General features: G+C 42.9%; 1 protein-coding gene across 1 annotated transcript in view; it reads left to right on the top strand.

Moving 5' to 3' along the window:
• The window catches only part of OBSCN (obscurin, cytoskeletal calmodulin and titin-interacting RhoGEF), a 185,715-nt gene that overhangs the window by 77,908 nt on the left and 88,175 nt on the right, over positions 1-19,632 (top strand). Inside the window, 15 exon segments of the mRNA XM_040591699.1 lie at positions 371-634; positions 1,390-1,656; positions 2,530-2,793; positions 6,821-7,084; positions 7,424-7,687; positions 7,978-8,241; positions 8,768-9,031; positions 10,552-10,815; positions 12,167-12,433; positions 12,807-13,070; positions 13,668-13,934; positions 14,974-15,240; positions 15,932-16,198; positions 17,445-17,711; positions 18,881-19,153. Of these exon segments, the coding sequence (XP_040447633.1) occupies positions 371-634; positions 1,390-1,656; positions 2,530-2,793; positions 6,821-7,084; positions 7,424-7,687; positions 7,978-8,241; positions 8,768-9,031; positions 10,552-10,815; positions 12,167-12,433; positions 12,807-13,070; positions 13,668-13,934; positions 14,974-15,240; positions 15,932-16,198; positions 17,445-17,711; positions 18,881-19,153 (3,987 nt within the window).

Raw genomic sequence — 19,632 nt, 5'->3', positions numbered from 1 at the left:
AAAGAAAAATGATGGTGTCAGGAAAGGTAGAGATCTCCAGCTAGCAGTGCTGTCATCCAGGGTGATGACTTTCAAGCAGAAGTCATGTCATTAACATTCAAGATAGATGATTTCAGACTGAAATAGGTAGGAGAGGACTACTGGAATTAGCTGGGAAGTGATAAGCATGCTGCATAAGTCAATGTTAGAAGCAGGTCACGGTGGCAATTATCCTTGTGAGATCCTGCAGTAGTTTTCTAGTAGATGCAGTTTTCAAGACTATGATTTGTTTCCCTGTAACAGGGAAGGGCTGGCCTCAGGACCTAGCTTTACATCCCTTGAGGTCCGATTAATGGTTTGACGTCCTCTCTGTTTATATTACATCCCGTAGCATTGCCTGCACTGTTCAAAAAAGAACTTGTCAGTATGGAAGCCACAGAAAATGGGACGGCTGTTCTGCAGTGTGAGCTAACTAAACCCGCTCCGGTGGAGTGGAGGAAAGGGCACAAGGTGCTCAAGCCTAGTGAGAAGTACAAAATGAGACTGAAGGATACCATCGCTGAGCTGACAGTCCACAGCCTGGAGGAACAAGATGCGGGAGATTACACATGCGTGTGTGGAGACAAGATGACTACTGCATCCCTGATTGTGCATGGTAAAATACATAAGTTTAATAGGAGTTTTCTGCTTTGACATTGATGATCTCATGCAGGATCACAAACTGGTCTTAAGCCCATCTATTATTTTAAGTTGCTATGACAGCTGTATCAACCACTGGGATTATCTTTCACTGAAAATCCTTCACTTAGGACTGATAAATAGTATCATACATTCTTTACAGTCCCTGCCCTTCCCTGTTAATGGAATATGGAAGTGGATAATGAAGCCCTTGGTGAAGTCCAGCCATAAATAGCACTTGTAGTATTTCCATTAATTAATTTCTTTAGGTCATGTCACTGAGATTTCACTTGTTGTTCTTGAATGGAATTGAAGGGTGCTGTGGTATGACAACAAATGAGAAAGGCAGGCGAGAACGATACGTTGCAGCCTGTAATTTTAAACAACACAGCATTAATTTTAATTGTTAATCTGATCTTAAAACAGAGGTGTGCATAGTTCTTTGAAAGCTTGGGATCAGCTTTCTCTTGTTATGTCTTAAAATGCCTTTAAAGCATACCTTCTAGTACTGAAATTATAGTTTTACAATGTTGATTTCCAAATCAGTTGTGACATGCTGAAGGTGCTGTGTTGCAAAGCATAAGGCAGGGATGCCCCTGAAACCATCGTTTGCCTCTCGGGTACTGTGTATTCTAAAACTTCTAAAGATTAAAGGGGTTTAATCCAGTGGAGCAGTCAAGACACAGTATTTCCCCAATTTTAAAGTGCTCTCTCTTCAACTGTGATCTTCAGCCCTTCCTCCGCATTTTACAAAAGAGTTGAAGAATGTGGAAGCCACAGAAAATGGCACGGCCACTTTCTGCTGTGAACTGAACAAGCCCACAGCTGCTGTGGAGTGGAGGAAAGGAGACAGAGCCCTGGGGACAGGTGACAAGTTCACCATGAGATGCGAGGGCACAACTGCTGAGCTGGTGATCCGTGATTTAGATCTGACAGATGCTGGAGATTACACATGCTGTTATGGAGATCAGAAAACCACTGCTGCACTAAAAGTGAATGGTAAAAAAAACAACAACAAAAAAACCCCCAAAAAACCAAAAACCCCAAAAAACCCCAACCTACCCCCCACCCCCAAAACCCAAACCAACAACAAATTAAGTGGATTATTTTCAACCAGCTGGTTGTTGTGTTGTTTTTTTTTTTTAAGAGCATAGTGGTATCAGCTTCGAAATTACAGCACTGTTTCTGATGAACTTAGCAACATGTGGCTGGACATGGGCATAAATGCCTGAATGCACTTGTCATATCAGGCACAGATCAGGTGTTCATGGCAAAAAATTCAGATGTTCATTTCTTTGATGCTCATATTCAGTAATAGTTGCTAAAAAAGGAAAATTGTGTTTGTGATCTTGGTTGTAAAGATGTTACAATCGTAAAGTTGAGAATATTGCAGTTTGGCGATGAGATTTTTGATACAGTTTTCAGTGTTTCAGAATAATTTGATGGTCGAGTTTTGCTGAACCACTATCTAAGAAGAAATCTCATGGAATAGTGAGATTGATGCCTCAGTTATAGTTTCATTTATGAACTTTTTCAGTAATGATTTGACTTAGACACTCTACTTAGGCTTTATTTTCCACTGTGTCAGGCAATACTCAAAGTAAGGCAGAGCTCAGTCTTGCGGAGTCTGAGGAAGTTGGCTGATATGGTTCTCCATTTCATGCCTTAGACTGTACCGTAAAAAAAGCTCTGACTTATAAATAAGGTGTTGTCCAGCTTTCCAAAGTCACTGTTTTATGGTTCTTAGAGTGGTTATCAATCCTACTTGATTAGGGAAGGCTTTGTTCGTCACATGTGGTTGACAGACCACAGATAAATGGTTGCTTGAATAGCTGCCGTGGTCATACATTCTGCTCATTTTGAACTCCTCAGCCTTGCCTGCGCACTTCAAGAAAGAGATGGAGAATGAAGAAGCCACAGAAGGTGAAACAGCCACTCTGCAGTGTGAGCTATCTAAGGCTGCCTCGGTGGAGTGGAAAAAGAAACATAAAGTGCTCAAATCGAGTGAAAAATATACTATGAGACAGGAAGGTACTACAGCACAACTGTTGATCCATGCTTTAGAAGTCAAGGATGCTGGGGAGTACACCTGTGTGTGTGGAGACAAGAAGACTACTGCAGCACTGACAGTGCATGGTAAAGAAAACAAAAATGGGGCATTTTTGTGTGATGTTTCTCCTGCCTCCTCTGCAAACCTCAGTACTGACACACAATCAGTTCTTTCTCTAATCTTGCCATCGTTAATTATGTTAGTAACAGAGTTTCTTGATTTATGGTGATTTTTATCTAATTCTAAGTAGAATTGTAGTCCCATTGATTATACTAACATTTTCCCTGTTTTCTTCTCCTTGCTCTTGTTGGTGCACGGCTGTACTGCTTTGCACCACACTGAAGGATGCCACATGCTTGCATTCTTTCTTCTACTTTTGATTTGAGCCTAGAGAGATGGAGCAGCAGGAACATTCATACTTCCTAAAAAAAAAGCAATCTTAGATTTCAAGTTACCTTAGGATTTGACAGGTGATTTTAAATAATGCAAACAAAACTGGAGTCAGTGCAACTTTTCTATATGACTCCGACCAAGGCTCATGTAGGTTTGTACTCTGGTATTGCAGAATACTCAGCATTATAGTGTGAGTACTTCATGGTCCTCAGTCAACTCCATCAGCAGAATTCCCTTGGAGGAGAGGGAAACATTATTTCCACTGTTCATACAGGCCAGTAAGGAGTAGTTTCAGCCCTCTCTCTCACCTGGAAATTCAATAGGTCAATGAGTCAATTGCTTTACTGCCCAGAATTTATCTTCATATTTACCAATTAAAGAAGGATGATTCGTCTTGAATTTCCAATTTAACCATGGAAAATAGAATTGTAAAGGACCTCTACACGTCTTCTAGTCCATCTTTGAGTCCCAAATTGCCATCACCTCTATCTAGCCAGCCTGAACTTAAACACCTTCAGTGGTGAAGAATCTGCAGTTCCCTTGGATGCTCATTCCACTGCCTAGCTGTCATTACTGCCAGAAAGTTCTTCCTAATTTCAACAGAAGTCTTTTTCAAGCTGGCTTAAGTCATTACTTCTTCTTCCATATCCTGTAGAAATGGAGAAATACTTGCATTTTTCATCTTTGTGAAACTATTTTACAGATTTTAAAACTTTCATCATGTCTCCCTTCTGTCACCTCATTTCTGGACTAAGCATCTTCATTCCTTTTTCTCTTTCTTCACTAGTGATGTTTGCTAGATTTCAGATCATCTTTGCTGCTTTCTGGAACATCTTCAGTTAATCCACATCTTTCTAGAACTGTGGTGGCCAAAAGCAGACACAGCGCTCCGTTTGAGGCTTTGCCAGAGTAGAGTAGGATGGAAGGGCTTCATGTGTCTTGCCTATGACACTCCATTTTATACATCCCTATTATGGTGATTGCTTTATTCACCTCAGACTTGCATTTTTCTACTTGCATTTGGTCCATGATCTCTTGTAACCCCAAATACATCTCTGCAGATCTGCTGCCTGTTGTTCTCCATCTAGTATTTGTTGTCGGTTGTTCCTGAATAGAGTGTTTTGTACCTGCTTTTGCTGAATTGCAGCCTATTTTTTCATCACTACTTACCAAGATCTCCCATATCCTAATCTAGTTTAACAAAGCGCCTTCACCTTCTTTCCCTTCCCACCCTGAGATCATTTTCAAAGGTAATGACAACTCTGCCTTTCATTGTCAAGTCACTAAAGAAAATGCTGAATAATACTGGACTCCAGAGTACCAAGGAGTTCTGTTCAACTCATTCTTTCATTGTGAGTGTAAATCACAATTGAATATTCTTTGACTGTGGTTTTCAAATCAATGCTTCCTACTATAGTTCCACCTATACTAAGTTAAAGTAAGCTTTACCAAAATAAGTGAGTGTACAGCATCTACTGTGTCTCTCTATCAGTGAAGCTTATTAATCTATGTCAAGAAAAATTACACTGGTCCACTTCTTCATAAAAAGAAACCCTTTTGGCAAGTCCAAGTGTATTGCTACAATATTTTCTGAAGAATTACAGTTAAGCTGAAATGGCCATAACTCCTTGGATCCTCTCTTGGCAGCCCCCCTCTTCTCTGTTTGTCCAAGACAAGCACTGTGAATGGGATTCAGCTTGTAGATCAAGGCTGGTGAGTATTCCTAAATTCACATTTTTGTCAATGGAGACCTAGTCAACACAGCCGATGGAAGTCAGGGAGACAGCCAGTTCACCTTACAGCAGACATCAGCAGATAGCTCTCTTGGCTCCATTGACTTTACCTGGACCTTTCTTGACTGCCTAGCAGCTTAGACTCGGTTTACATGGTAAGAACTAAATGTGAATATTTCAATATGTAAGACTTTTTCTATTTTTTTTCTGTACTTGTAGAGTATCACTCATTCTTTTTGATTTCTCCAGTGTAACTGTTAATGTCTGATATCGATTGAGCCTGTAGCTTAAGTATTCCAGGACAAATTTCATCACACCAAGGTGCTTCAAGAATATTCAGTTTACTTAAATATTTTCTAATAATTTTTTCCCCTGATTCTAGCCAGAATTCCTGTTACTTCCTTAGCTGTCATTAACCTTTACTATTAAAGAAGAAAAAGGTATTAAGCACTTCAGCTTTCCTCATGTGTCTCACCAACAATTTCCATTCCTGAAAGAGAGACAGACCAACTTCTCCCTTGTTTTTCTTCCTTCTAATCTACTTACAGAGTGTCATTGTATTATTTCTGGTTTTCTGGTTCAGGCTGGCCAGGTTTCCTGGGGTTTGCATCCTAATATTCTGATGCAGAGAGCCACAAGTAGGACTGTGAGCAAAGAACACAGAAAGCTCCTGGCCTAGTGACGTGTCACCCAGTTGCTGGATATGACTACATACAGCTGTGTCTGGAGATACTTGATATCAGCATCATTTTGCAGATTACCTTTCAGCCCCTCTTTCATGGTGGTCTCTTTGTCCATGGGGTGATGGAGTCCAGGAATGGGGAACTGCCCTTGACCTTCTTAAGACATGCAGGGAGCCTGGCCTTTCTGGGTTTGCCTCTACATTCTGTAGTATTTCTTTCACATTCATCTAAACCTCCTGTATTTTATAGGTCTCTGGAGTTTCAGGAGAAACGCAAACTGAAGAATTTGTGATTTGGGCAGGCTATTCCTGATGATCCTTGTGAAGTAGTCTTTGTAATTATGCCCTTAATATTGTTTCTTTGAGGATTTTTCCACTGTCTCGAACTACCTTGTTCTTTGTTTGCTTCAGCTTGATCATAAGTAACAATTCTTGACTCATTATAGCTTCCTTTCTTGTTGCCTGCATAACTTCCTTTTGCTTTTCTCCATCATTACTTCTTCTAAAATTGATGAACTTTCCTGCTTCATAATTGGTGACTGCCCCGTCATCCTCCACATCCGTTATCTCAAATACTTATTTCTTGCTGGTCAGTCAGGAATTGGAGATCCTCCTCTCCTGCTCTTTCATCTCTATTCTATATGCAAAAGTGGTTCCCACCCCATTCCCAAGGCTTAGCAGACATTGCCCCATCCTGCTGCTCCCACAGTACATATGACCACGTGACCGTCCAGTCTTATGCTCTGAATGATCCTATTAGTTGTTCCAAAAGGGATGGGGTGTTAGGATGCACCGGAACTTGCTGATGGGAAGGTGTTATCACAGATTCCCACAATGGAGACATCGTCCTTCTTTTTGCTTTTTAGTGTTACCCAAGCACTTTCAAGAGGTCTCTCTGATTCTGCTCTTCACCCTCATTTTAGCTCTCAGGCTAGGTCTGTAAGCATCCTTAACATGTAGGTAAAACTTTTTCATTTTTTTCCTTTAGTTTTTTTTTTTCCCTGAACACGGTGGAACCTTCTATATCAATTTCCCAGGCTGAATTATACCAAGAAAGTTAGTTTTGACCATACATGAAGCTTTCCCATTCCTGCTGTGTATTCTCTATACATATCTAAACAAATCAGCAAATTTACCCACTGTATAAGACCCTCTTGTGTCTACGATACAAAGGAGTATCTTCCTTCTGTGAGATAATCCTCATGTCAATAACTAGGTGTGGATAGATACTGATAAACATCAGGTTCATTTTTTTGGTGGCCAAAACCCGCTTATTGTGAAAATGTTTGCTCCTCTGTTTCTCAGCCCTTCCTGCTCTCTTCAAAGAAGAGTTAAGAAATGAGGAAGCCATGGAGGGTAAAGCAGTCACCCTGCGCTGTGAGCTGACCAAGACTGCTTCAGTGGAGTGGAAAAAGGGACACACAGTACTCAAACCTAGCGAGAAATACAAAATGAGGCAGAAGGATGTCACTGCAGAACTGGTGATCCATGATCTAAATGAGAGTGATGCTGGTGATTATACCTGTGTGTGTGGGGATAAGCAGTCCACAGCTTCCTTAGTAGTACACGGTAATAACCCATTTCATCTAGATGTCCTCACTAGCAAGCTTATGGTTTGAATTCATTTTTTTCTCTGTGTTCATTGTTATCTCGGCATAGTTCCTCTGAGTTTGACTTTGCATGTCATAGTCATGAGATTAATTCGCATTTTGTGGTTTAAAGGAAAAAACCTTCACCCCAGTTCCGTATACTAAATGGTTTTTAGGACCTGGTCCCTAAAACAGATGCAAGATCAGGCCCAAAGACAGCTCTTCAGTGATACCCTTGCCTTTCCTTCCCCACCCCTGCCCTTCACCAGGAGGCTGTGTTTGCTGCTCCGTGTTAACCCTCTGCCTATTGCATCCTCAGCGCTGCCTGCACGCATCAAGGAGAGTCTGAAGGAGGAGGAGGTAACCGAAGGTCAAGCAGCCACTCTGCGCTGTGAGCTGACCAAGGTTGCTCACGTAGAGTGGAGAAAGGGCAGCAGTTTGCTCAAAGTCAGCGACAAATACAAAATGAGGCAGGAGGGCACGGTCATGAAGCTGCTTATCCATGACGTAGAACTGAAAGATGCTGGAGAATACACTTGTGTGTGTGGAGAACACGAGACAACAGCTGCCTTGATAGTGCATGGTAAAAACATATATCTGTATTATTGTGTATTTCTCTGCCGGGTCATCGGTGTTGGTTGTGTGTTCACCTGTGGCTGGATTTGGTTCTTTAAATTTGTAAGCTGTCTCTAAGACCTGGTTGCATCCAGGCTGCTTTTTTCTTTCTGTCTGTTGGTTTGTCCAGTGTCCCAGAATTAGGAGGAAAGGAAACTTTTCACCCTAAAATGTTCTCTGCTGTACTGCCCCATTCCTCCAGTCACCTGTGTGCCACGTGTCATTTTTGATGTTCTTTGTCTGTTTTGTGACCTTCAGCCCTGCCTGTGCTTTTCAAAGAAGAACTGAAGGACCTGCAAGCCATGGAAAGCCAAACAGCCACCCTGCGCTGTGAGCTGACCAAGGCTGCTGCTGTGTCATGGAAGAAAGAAAACAAAATACTCAGGGCAAGTGAAAAATACATCATGCGGCAGGATAATGCCCTTGCTGAGCTGGAGATTTGTGATCTAGAGCTGCAAGATGCGGGAGATTACACCTGTGTGTGTGGAGACCAACACACCACAGCTTCTCTGACAGTGAATGGTAAATTCATCTTGCAGATGACTGTTTATTTCTCTGAAACATCCTGTTGCTGTACAAATTGTTCACCTATCAGCCCTTTCCTAGGAATTAATTTGTATTCAGGAAAGGAGAACTTCTCATTCTGACATTTAATTTGGGTCTGATTTTCCTGAAAAGGGACCTGAGCCCATGACTGTTTCTCCATGCAGACTAACTGCTCTGTTGTAAGTTTAAGGAAATAGGGCCTAGGAAATGCTCCTGTTAGACCAGCTGAGATGTCCTGCCCCCATGAAGGCTGGCCCTGCGAGAAATTCCTTAGATTGCATCTTGAATCCATCCAGCCTCTTGTACTTTGTCAGCTCAGCACTACTTTTCTTACTGTCATAGCTGGATTTAGTTTCCCAGGTCATCATAGCGATAACCTCAACCTCAGTGGCCAAAGACCACAACTTGGCCAGATTTGAACTTCAGATGAGAATTCACGATGCTGATCACAAATGCAGAGGTCTTGGTTTAAATACACTGTCTACTGACTTTCCATTCCCAGCCCTGCCGGTGCTTTTCAAGGAAGAACTGAAGAATGAAGAAGTCCAGGAAGGAACATCAGTCTGTCTGTGTTGTGAATTAACCAAAACAGCTCCAGTGCAGTGGAAAACAGGGTCCAAAGTGCTCAAAGCAAGTGGCAAATATCAAATGAGACAGCTTGGCACCACTGCAGAGCTGGTCATTTGTGACCTATAAGTAAAAGATACTGGAGATTATATCTGTGTGTGTGGTGACCAGAAGACAACAGCAACCTTAACAGTTCATGGTAAAAAGACCTTATTAAAATTGATAAATAGCTCTGTAGATAGACATCACTGAAATTCAGCTGTTTCTGCCTGGGTCAGTAACTTGTCTTTGATTTTATCCCTTTCTCTTCTTTCATTCTATGTAGAGCTCATTTTTCACTCAGAATAGCTCAGGGAAAATTTTTGGATCACTATTAATCTGTCCCCCTTGAAAAGGACAAAACGAGATGTTCCTTTTTGTCTATATCTCCTCTTCTTGGATATTTATATTTTCCAGCTCTTTTCCACCCCTCATTCCCCTGGTTCACTTCAGCCAACCACAGTTTTCTCCCAAACACACACTTGGGGTCCATCAGGCCCTCTGCTCCCCGAGCTCTGCTCAAAGGAGAAAGGGGGCGGAGGGCGGGGAGCAGAGAAGGGGAGCAGGAGAAGGAGGAGATGTGGCTCTGCTGCATGACCTGGCCACGGTTGCTCTGAGGATACCAGAACCTTTAACCAAGTCAGACAGGCAGAATGAGATACCAGTTACCATTCCAGAGCTCCTTACCCCTAACCTAGATCTATCTGAAGGATGCCGGGTTCTGCACCTCTACATGGGGGCCAGGGCTACCTCGACATTTAGGGGTTAAAAAAAACCCAACACACCAACACAGGTTATTAGAAGTTATACTCTTTATCCTGCTAGCTCCCAATAAACCAACCCATACATAAATCCTTGTGTTATGTTAATGATCTCATTACCTGATCTTCTGCTTCCCTCTGATTAATGAGCATCCGTCTTAATGGACTAACAGTCCTTAGCTCTGAGGGGCTTACTTGGTCAGGGATCCAGTTCTGTTCCCTCCAGCTTTTTCCAGAAAACTTCTGACCCTCCCCTGGGCTTTCCTGAGACGCAGGTATTTTCTGAGGCATCTGGGGAGCCCTGTTTGCATTCCATACCCTCTTACAGTAGCTGTGCACAACACACTTTTGTGGGTGACCATTAAAAATTCATTTTCCTGAAGGTTATTTCCTGCAGATTATTCTGTCTTGGGTGTTACAGTTTTCAAAATGGAAACCAGTAAGGATCTCAAATTCTTATTACATGTAATGGCCCTTCAAACTTCAATTTAAAACTGGAAGTAATTTTATTTTGAAATCTGGCTGCTTTCATGTAGGTGGAGCTGTAAGTTTTTAGTAAAAACAAACCATAAGATAAGAATACCCACCTCCAAGAAAATCATACCTGAATAGGTAAAATAGTACTGTATCCAGCAGTGGTGTTTGACCCGAGATCTGGATCTTTCTGTATTGTTCTTTTACCATGAAAACCAGCAGACACCCAGGGGACTGGTCCCTGATGGTTAAGTGAAACCCCGTCACACCTGAATAAGGATGCTTTCAGAGTTCCTGAACGTTGCTACAGCTGAGCATGCCTATAATGGGTTGAGAAAAGGAGGAATGAAGGGAAGTAATCCCAAGCATTTAAAAAAAAAAAAAAAGAAATAGGGATTTTAATTCTAGTTTTCTGATGACCATTTGTCCATGTTGCATCCTTCAGCTCTGCCACCACTCTTTAAGGAAGAGCTGAAGAACAAGAAAGCAGAAGAAGGTGGAGAAGTCACCCTGCACTGTGAGCTCACCAAGGCTGCTCTGGTGGAGTGGTGGAAGGACCAGAGGATTCTTAAAGCGAGTGATAAATACGAAATGAGGCAGGAAGGGACCAAGGCAGAGCTGGTGATTCATGAAATAGCTGAGGAGGATGCAGGAGACTACACCTGTATGTGTGGAGAGCACCAGACTACAGCTGTCTTAACAGTACAGGGTAAAAAAACTACCTTGACCTCCTAACTGGAAACATCTGTCCACTACTAGAAGGTGTTTGATTTGCCGTGTCTGTCTTTCCAACCTCATTAACTGTCCATTCCTTTGAAAGCATTCCCTGCCCTTGACCTGCAGGCTGTGTATCTCGGAAAATACTGGTCTGCATTTTTCTGTGCCATCCTTCTGTCTTTTCCTTTTCTTAAACACAATCCTGGTATCCCTTCATCTTTCCCTTCTGGCATTCCTTTCCTGGTATATAAACTCACTGTTCTTTTGTCTTTGCTTTCCTTTATTTATTCTCCAAACCACAAATCTTTTTTTTTTCTTTGCCATTTCTTTCTGGCATTTTTAATACCTATCATTTTAATGTAGTACAGGGTATAAAAAGCAATATCCAGAATAAGGCTGTGTTATCATTTCTTCTGTACTGAGTTATGTTTATATTGGGGTTTGTGCCCATAACCTCCGTCTTCATTGCACAAAGCTAGATTTGCATTGGAGACTGATTTTCTAAGAAGGAAAGAATAAATTCCTTCTGTGACCTCCTCCTGGTTTTGTTTTGTTGCAAGAACTGGTTGCTGTGCAAACAGAACTGGTGTTTCAGCTTGACACTGCTGGAGATGGGAAATGTGCCAGATCAAGGAGGCTAGCTTTGGTTTCTAGCCTGGATATTTTAACTTAGAGGTACTATGATGGAGTGAGATGCTAATTTGGGATCTGAGATACTCAGCCTTCTTAAACAGGTGGAATATCCCATTATCCCACCAAGTTAATAGAGGGATATATGTGAAAGTCACCAAACCTATGTCAAGGACACAAATTGCAATGGGTACTAGAATTAAACGGGGAAAATACATTTTGAGACAAGAACACAGGCTGGGATTCAGCATCTGGAGGTTTTATTTGTCATCAAGAAGAATCAGTGAGCCCTGGCTGCATCTTTGCAAGGGTATCTCAAGGCAGAAGGAATAATGATGAGTAAGGAGCTGTGCCAATACCTCAGCACAGCTGCTCTGTAAGTAGGAAGGAGGAGTACAAAGGCAGGACGTTTGTGGAAGACACCAACACGTGTGAACTAAGGAGCTCGGAGATTATATTCTTAGTTTCCCTCGTGTGGAATCTGGTAGAAAGCAAGTGTAAATCTTTTGAGGACAGTGCAAGTTACTAGTAGGAAGCCAACATAAACTCAAAAGGGTTAGGGTATGTTCCCACTAGGAGGTTTTCATTTCTCTTTCCTCTATTGCTAATGCTTGCCCTTCCATAACCTTCACAACTTTCCCCTGTCGCTTCCTACTCTCTCCCATTCCCGGAGATATCCTCAGCTTGTAATACTTTTTACCTGCATCCTTCAGCCGTGCCTCCGTTTTTCCAAGAGGAAATGACCAGCAAGGAAGCAGTAGAAGGTGGAACGGCCACGTTGCACTGTGAGCTCAGCAAGGCGTCTGCCCGTGTTCGGTGGAAGAAGGGCCATCGCACCCTCACCTCGGACAACAAGTACAGCGTGAGACAGGAGGGCTGTGTAGTGGAGCTGGTCATTCATGATTTAGACTTGAGTGATACTGGAGATTATACCTGTGTGTGTGGAGACAAGACCACCACAGCTGCCTTAAGAGTGCATGGTAAAGTAATCCTTAGGGCTGAGGTCTTCCAGCCCTTAGACCTGCCCAAGTCTCTGTTGCTATTGTCCGTTCCCATTCCCCTTCCGTTTGCTTGGGCTTTTGTCTTCCTCCGGGCTTTGCTTGTGTGCTTCCTCCTTGTGTTAGAATTGGGAAAAGATCGTTGGTGTTTGCCCTCCTCCACTGTTCTCGTTCTTCCCACTCTCCTTGCCCTGATGCAGTGTCCAGGGAAGTCAGGGGAGATTTTACCACTGTGTTCCACTGACCTGGATCAGGGCTCAGCGGCGCACCATGCATCCTCTCCCCCAGGACCTCATCCAGCTGCTTTTTAAGGGATATTCATTCTCTCTGTGGTAACAACTCCTTTACTCTTCAGCACTGCCTCCAGAATTCAAAAAAACCCTGAAGGACCTAGAAGCTGTAGAAAGTGGGACAGCTGCCCTGCACTGCGAGCTGACTAAACCTGCTGCGGTGGAGTGGAAGAAAGGGCAGGAGGTGCTCAAAGCAAGCAGCAAATATAAAATGAGTCAAGATGCTGCTGTTGCAAAGCTGATTATCCATGAGCTGGATGTGGAGGACAGTGGAGACTACACTTGTGTGTGTGGAGATCAGCAGACAACTGCCACTTTGACAGTCAATGGTAAAAAAAAAAAATTAAAAAATGAAAAGTGTATAGTATTTTCTGAAAATAAAACCTGTGGCTTAGTGTCACTTACGGAGAAGAGCAGACTACAATTGATAAGGTGTGCAGAATAGCACGGTCTATACAGCATAATGGAGTCACCAGGTAGAAAATGGGAATTGCAATGCAGAACCAAGTGCATTTTCTCAGTATGTTGCTGTCAGGATAATAGTAATCTCTCTTGCAAGTGGCCTGCCTAAAAAGGGACTCTGAACTCTTACAACTCCCTGCTGACCTTCAGAATACCTCTTCAGTGATCAGGGCAACATGTTGGCTAGTTTTATAGTAGGAAAAATATTCTGCCATGTGTAGATCATAAATTAGATTAAGCTTCTGTGTACTTCATGGCAAATGTAACTTCTTGAAATTGATTTCTTCTTGTTCTGCAAATATTCCTATTACTTTTCTGGGGAATTAGCCTTGTGCTTTGAATCTAGAGCATTGAAGTTTAGAGAGATCTGCAAAAAAGCTCTTCTGGTGCTTTCATTTTCTTTCTTATCTGTCTTTCCTAAACCCCAACTGCAGTATGTTGCAAGTTATGTTTCTATTTTATAGCCCTACCAGCACTTTTTAAACAAGAGCTTCAGAATATGGAGGCAGAAGAAGGTGGTACAGCAACACTGAGGTGTGAGCTTACCAAGCCCAAGGCTCCGGTAGAGTGGAGGAAAGGAGATACTACTCTCTACCCTGGTTTGAAATATGAGATGAAGCAGGAGGGCTTCACTGCTGAACTAGTCATTTATGACTTAGAACTGGATGATTCAGGAAAGTACATCTGCGACTCTGGACATCAGCAGACAACGGCTGTGGTAACCGTGCATGGTAGGCAGAGTATTGTCCCTTGGCTCAATAGCAATGAAGTGAAAGGAGCATCTCTCAGTGTTCCCTACAGTCGTTTATTTGTTCTGTTGCTGGTCCCTGCCAGCATCCATATTCTACTTCAGCATGACACTTGGTCAAGTTAGAAAGGTTCTTCTTGCAGTATCTGGAGTGATAAATCAGCATCAAAGTGATTGAATGTTGTCGTGATGTCAAATTATGATAAGCCCTCCTGCCCTCTGAGCACAGGGAGTGAGGCTGCATCTGGGAATGGGATAACAGAAAATAAGCCAGGCAGGCTGATGGTTATTTTGGGTTGTTGAGTGCTTCAGTGGGCATAAGAAATGACTAACTGGATGTAATGCCTGACTGGGACAATAAGAGATGCAACAGTTGGGGGATAATAGGTTTCTACAACATGTGAGTGTGCTATATTATTACTTGAGGCTTTGAGCCTCAGGTGTAAACTCTGACCGCAGACCACTGCATCCACATCTGTTTTCCTCCACCCCTTCCACCATCTAGAGCAAGACCTTGCCTGAAATCTGAATTTCCTCTCCCATTTATCACTTTATTAGTCATCTTTTACTTTACTGCCTCTCCTTCCATTTTGAATGGTAACTTGATCTTTTATATGTTGATAGAAGCTTTATCTGGGGGGAAAATACTCCTGGCTTAATACTGAAAACTTGCAGCCCTTTATTAAGGAACAAGAGTCTGTGTAAGAGAGAGCTTGTCCCAGTGATCTTTAACTAAAGCATCCATAGTTGTCATGGAGACACTTCCACAGGAAAGTCCAACTCCAGATCACAAATCAGGCCGTTCTGTGGAGCACTCTTTAAGACCAGCTCTTTCCTAACTTCACCATCTGTCCTTAGCTCTTGGTTCACATAATGGTTCAAGAAAGATGCTACCAAGACAGAGGCTGGCAGCCCAAGGAGTATGGAATCGCTAGAATAGGCCGTTTCCAAAGAATGATGGTAGGATTGTGTCCTTTTCGGACCGAAACGCTCTTAAAACATTTCCCTCTCAAATTTTGCAGCACTGCCTGTCACAATTAAGCAACACCTACAAAATAAGGAATCAGAGGAAGGAAGTACAGCTACGTTCCGCTGTGAGCTGTCGAAACCCAATGCTGCAGTGGAATGGAGGAAAGGAGGAGTGGGGCTGCAGCCCAGCCAGAAATATGAAATGAGGCAGAGGGAATGCCTGGTAGAGCTCTTAATACATAATCTTAAGTTAGAAGATACAGGAGAATACAGCTGTGATACTGGGGATCAGGAAACCAAGGCATCTTTAAATGTGAGAGGTAGGTGGTGTGAGCTGACTCCTAAAGCAATAGATTCCATCTGACATGCAAAGCAACAGTTTGAATGTGAATGTTTTTAAGTACATGATTTTCCCCCCTATAAATACTTCCCCTTTCATCTGATATACTAGATTTTTTTTTTTAAATGAGAATGGAAGAGGATGGTACTTTGTTCTTCCAGTGTTACAATTCAGTTTGGGGTTCTAAGAAGAAATAACTTTCTAGCTTTATGGCTGGGGAGAAATTAAAGAAAGGGCAATGCTTTACTGTAATGTTTGGACATTTCACATGACATGCGGCTTAAGTATTTAAAAAAAAGATTTTCTTCCAAATCTCAGAAGACTTGACAATAACCTTTCTGATCAGTCAAGGCTGTCCATGGAACTTTGAACTTCTTTACTCTTGAGATCGCTGTTAGGTGAACTGAAGGATAAATTCATTCAAAGGATTCAACCTGGGAAGGATTTGAGTCAAGAAATGAAGTAAATGTTGTAAGTGCAGATGGCTGCTTCTGATGCAGCAAGATCTCCCAGTAGTTGCAGGCAAATTGGAAAACCTGGATCCTGCCTAGGAATATAGCACTTGCAAAGCACAATATCTTGTTCTCCAAAATGTCGGTCTAACTGTGTTAACCGGGACTTGACTCTGGCTTCAATAAAAGCTCCTGTTGCTTCTTTTTTCCCCCCTTTAGCTCTGCCAGTTCTTTTCAAAAAGGAGCTCAAAGACAAGGAGGCAGAAGAAGGAGCTGCAGTGAAATTCCAGTGCGAGCTGACAAAAGATAATGCAACAGTGGAATGGAGGAAAGGCACCATGGAGCTCTTCCCGTGCACCAAATACGAAATGAAATTAAGTGGTCGCACAGCTGAACTTGTAATTCATAATGTAGAACCAGAAGATGCCTCTGATTACACGTGTGATACAGGAGACCAGCAGAGCACAGCAGTCCTCAGAGTGAATGGTTAGCGTTGCACCAAAGTGGAACAGAGGATGAAGGAGATTTGTGAAATTGTGTGAATGATATTCTTTTATTTATTGGTGAATAACCTCCTCCAAAAGTTAAGCTAACGAGGAAAGCAGGTGCCCAGTCATAAACCAGAATATAGAAAAGTAGATCTTGTGGGACAGGGTGTGTAGAATGGCTGTTTAAGCCTATAAAGCAGACAGTACAGTGTATTGACTCCTTCCTGTGATGTGATGAAAGCAAGAAACTCTGCCACATGGGGGGTCTGAAATTCTCATAGATCTTTACTTTTGGCACTTTGCATTAATTGCTGATTCAGTGGAATCAATAACTAATCATAAGTAATTTACAAAAGCACTTCAAAAATTCACTGTTTTCAATTTTTGCAATGCCTTCCTGTGAAGGTCTTGAGAACGCTATGTTTAAACAACCCAGGAATAATATCTGTGGTTAATCACCATCTGTGTAATGTTTGTGGTCCTCTCGAACTGTTGGGTGGAACTTGTGGCTTTGATCTAAGCCGCAGCCATTCAAACCACATCCTCTTGGCTGATCCTGACCCACAAAGCAGCCACTGGGTCAGCTCCGAGGGAGGGAGCCCTGTGCTTGCTTTACGTATCACGATGGGGTCTGGACAGGAGGCACAAGCACTGAGATTCCTGTTTCCACAGCTGCTCACACATGCACATGATGGATATTCCCTTCTTGTTTTCATCAGTTACAAGCTGTCGCCTGAGCTGTTCCATGCCCAGCTTTTATAAATGTAGTCCATTTGTGTGTCATCTGGGAGGATTCACACTTGATAGTCTAGGGTCTTGAAAAGATAGCAGAGAAATCAGAAATGGGTTTAGAGCGTTACATCATTTATGGTGTTGGAAGTCATGGGTATTTCTATAAAAATGAACAGATTCACACTACTTCCATTCAGAAAGTACCAGGTTTTGCTTAGTCAAAATCTTGATGCATGTTGCAGTTTCCACTATCCAGAGCAGATGCATAAAAGGCATGTCAATGCCCTTGGCGCTACACGAAACAAACATATTTAGGGACTTTTCTGATCCTCCCCTATGTCTGGATATACAGAATATAGGTCTGCTTATAGAGAAAAAAGGGTTGTTGTTACCATATAGCGACTTAACGCAAATTTGTTCTGCAGCATCCAACACCAGGTGTCTCGTGCAGAGTTGTGCAGAGCTGGCATTTGAGTGAACGGATCATGTATTAATTGTTTTCCATTTTGCAGCCATCAAACCCCAGCTGAAGCAGCACCTGAAGAATGAAGAAGTGGAAGTGGGAGGAACAGCCAGGCTGCGCTGTGAGATTTCCATTAGCAAAGCAGAGGTGGAGTGGAGGAAAGATGGGGCCGTTCTTCACTCCAGCTCCAAGTACGAAATGTGGCGGGACGGCACCCTCCGCGAGCTGCGCATTCACCGCCTGGAGCCTAGCGATGCAGGGGAGTATTCCTGCAAGGCTGGAGATGAGACGAGCTCTGCAAAACTGACTGTCAAAGGCAAGACCCATTTGTTGGGGCGAGGGGATTTATCACTTTAGGATGTTTAGATTTTGCGATATAACCATTGCTATTGTGATAGACAACTGTGCCAAACACAGAGCGTAGGAAGGGTATCATGGTCAATGGTGCACCTAAGCAAAGATTCATTTGGTGGACAGCAGACAATAAGGTAGCTGTAATTTTTGACTCATGGCTTGAAATATTTGCTTGACATCATACTCGTGTGAGTGAACAGATGGTTCATCCCCAGCTTCCAGTCACATGGCAGCTGCATCTGGCCTTAATGTCATTACAGACAGAGCTTGCTTTCAGGTTGGCCCACGAGTGTGGAATCATCACCACTAGCATCTCTACAGGCTACTCAGTATTGTAGATATTATGCCTCACTGCACCATTTTTCATGCAGATGGTGACCTCAGTTGTATGAATACGTACTGTGTGTGCTCAGGTGAAGATGGCGCTGCTTTTCCTTTGGTATCCTCCAGCAGATTCAGGGTGCACACAGCCTCTGCCTGTTGCAGGCTGTCGGGATGATCTCTGCACAGATATGCAGGTGCCCAGCCGCGCTATAAGCAGGGCTCAAGCAAACTGAAGCGCAAATACCCTGTGCTCACACTAATCCAGTAAGTCCTGCTGTGAGCAGAGTCAAGCAGTTCCTCAACCAATTTGGAGCACTGGCATGGAATATATGCAAGTCTCTTTGCAAAACAACAGTAGAAGGGAGCAGGTTCTAATGTTATTATGTGAAGATACCCAAGTCCAAATGTAACAAATTTCAAATTCCTGATTTTGGCATTATTCACCCAGCATCAATTACAGTATCATACATGTAATTAAAAAAATCAATATGTAACATATCTCTGAGAAAAAGGGCAAGTGATAAAACACCAGCTGAAAGATATTGGCTGTGTTACCAAGTATGGTGAAAGTATGAACCAGCAGGGTTTGAAACATGATTTGAGAGGCTGTGCTATCTCCATCCTTGGAGGTACCTAAAGCTCAGCTGGACAAGGTGCCGAGTAGCCTGCTGTAAGCTGGCCCTGCTTTGAGCAGTGGTGGGGCCAGATGACTTCCAGCCATCCACTCCACCCTGTATTATTTGATAATTCTGTTATTTGATCCTTGTTTTCCCTTTCATGGCTTGACTACTGATGGACTGTTTGCAGAGCCTGACGTGACCATTGTGAGTGGCCTGAAGGACATGGTGGTGGTTGAAGGCGATGATGTCACGTTTCGGTGCCAGGTTTCTCATGAGAATGCAAGAGATGTTGAATGGAAGCTACAGGATGTTGCTCTGCAAAATAATGAAATGAATGAGATCTCAGTGGAAAAAGGAAAAATTCACACCCTGACATTAAGGAAGGTGACTGAGCAGGACATTGGCACCATCACTTTCCGAGTGGGACCCCACACGTCAACAGCAGAGCTCACAGTAAAAGGTGAGGGCTTTCTGTGACGTGGGAAACTGGTGAGAACAGGTGATGTTTTGCCTATGCTTTTAGTAAATGCAAGGCAATCACTCACCCCTTGTTAGCTCATGTTAGCAGGGTGCATGTGCTTCAGAACATGTGTGATGTACTGATGCGGTCTCAGAGACTGTCTTTCACCATGGATAGACTGGATGTGTCACCAGGGTCCCAAAGCTCACTGGTTGCTGAAGAAATTGCTAGGTTGGCTCCAGTAGCTGTATTGATAGACCTGTAATTTTCGTTGCTTCCACTCTCTCTTTCCTTTTTTGCTTTTTGTTCTTTGGAGTCTTTCTTTCTCTAACCATTGCTTTGAAGAAATTCTTAACCAAGCATCCTCCTCCTTCCCTCTTTGAAGCTTGTTTTACCCCCCCCCCCCCAATACATAACACAGGAGTTAAAGTAACTGTTCAGCTGTAGCTTTAACACTGCAGGGGGAAACAAGATGAGGG

Source organism: Falco naumanni, chromosome 4 (genome assembly GCF_017639655.2).
Source record: "Falco naumanni isolate bFalNau1 chromosome 4, bFalNau1.pat, whole genome shotgun sequence".
In the NCBI taxonomy this organism is placed as follows: Eukaryota; Metazoa; Chordata; class Aves; order Falconiformes; family Falconidae; genus Falco; species Falco naumanni.
The sequence above is the reverse complement of the archived record's forward strand: the minus strand, read 5'-3'. Positions and strand labels throughout refer to the sequence as shown.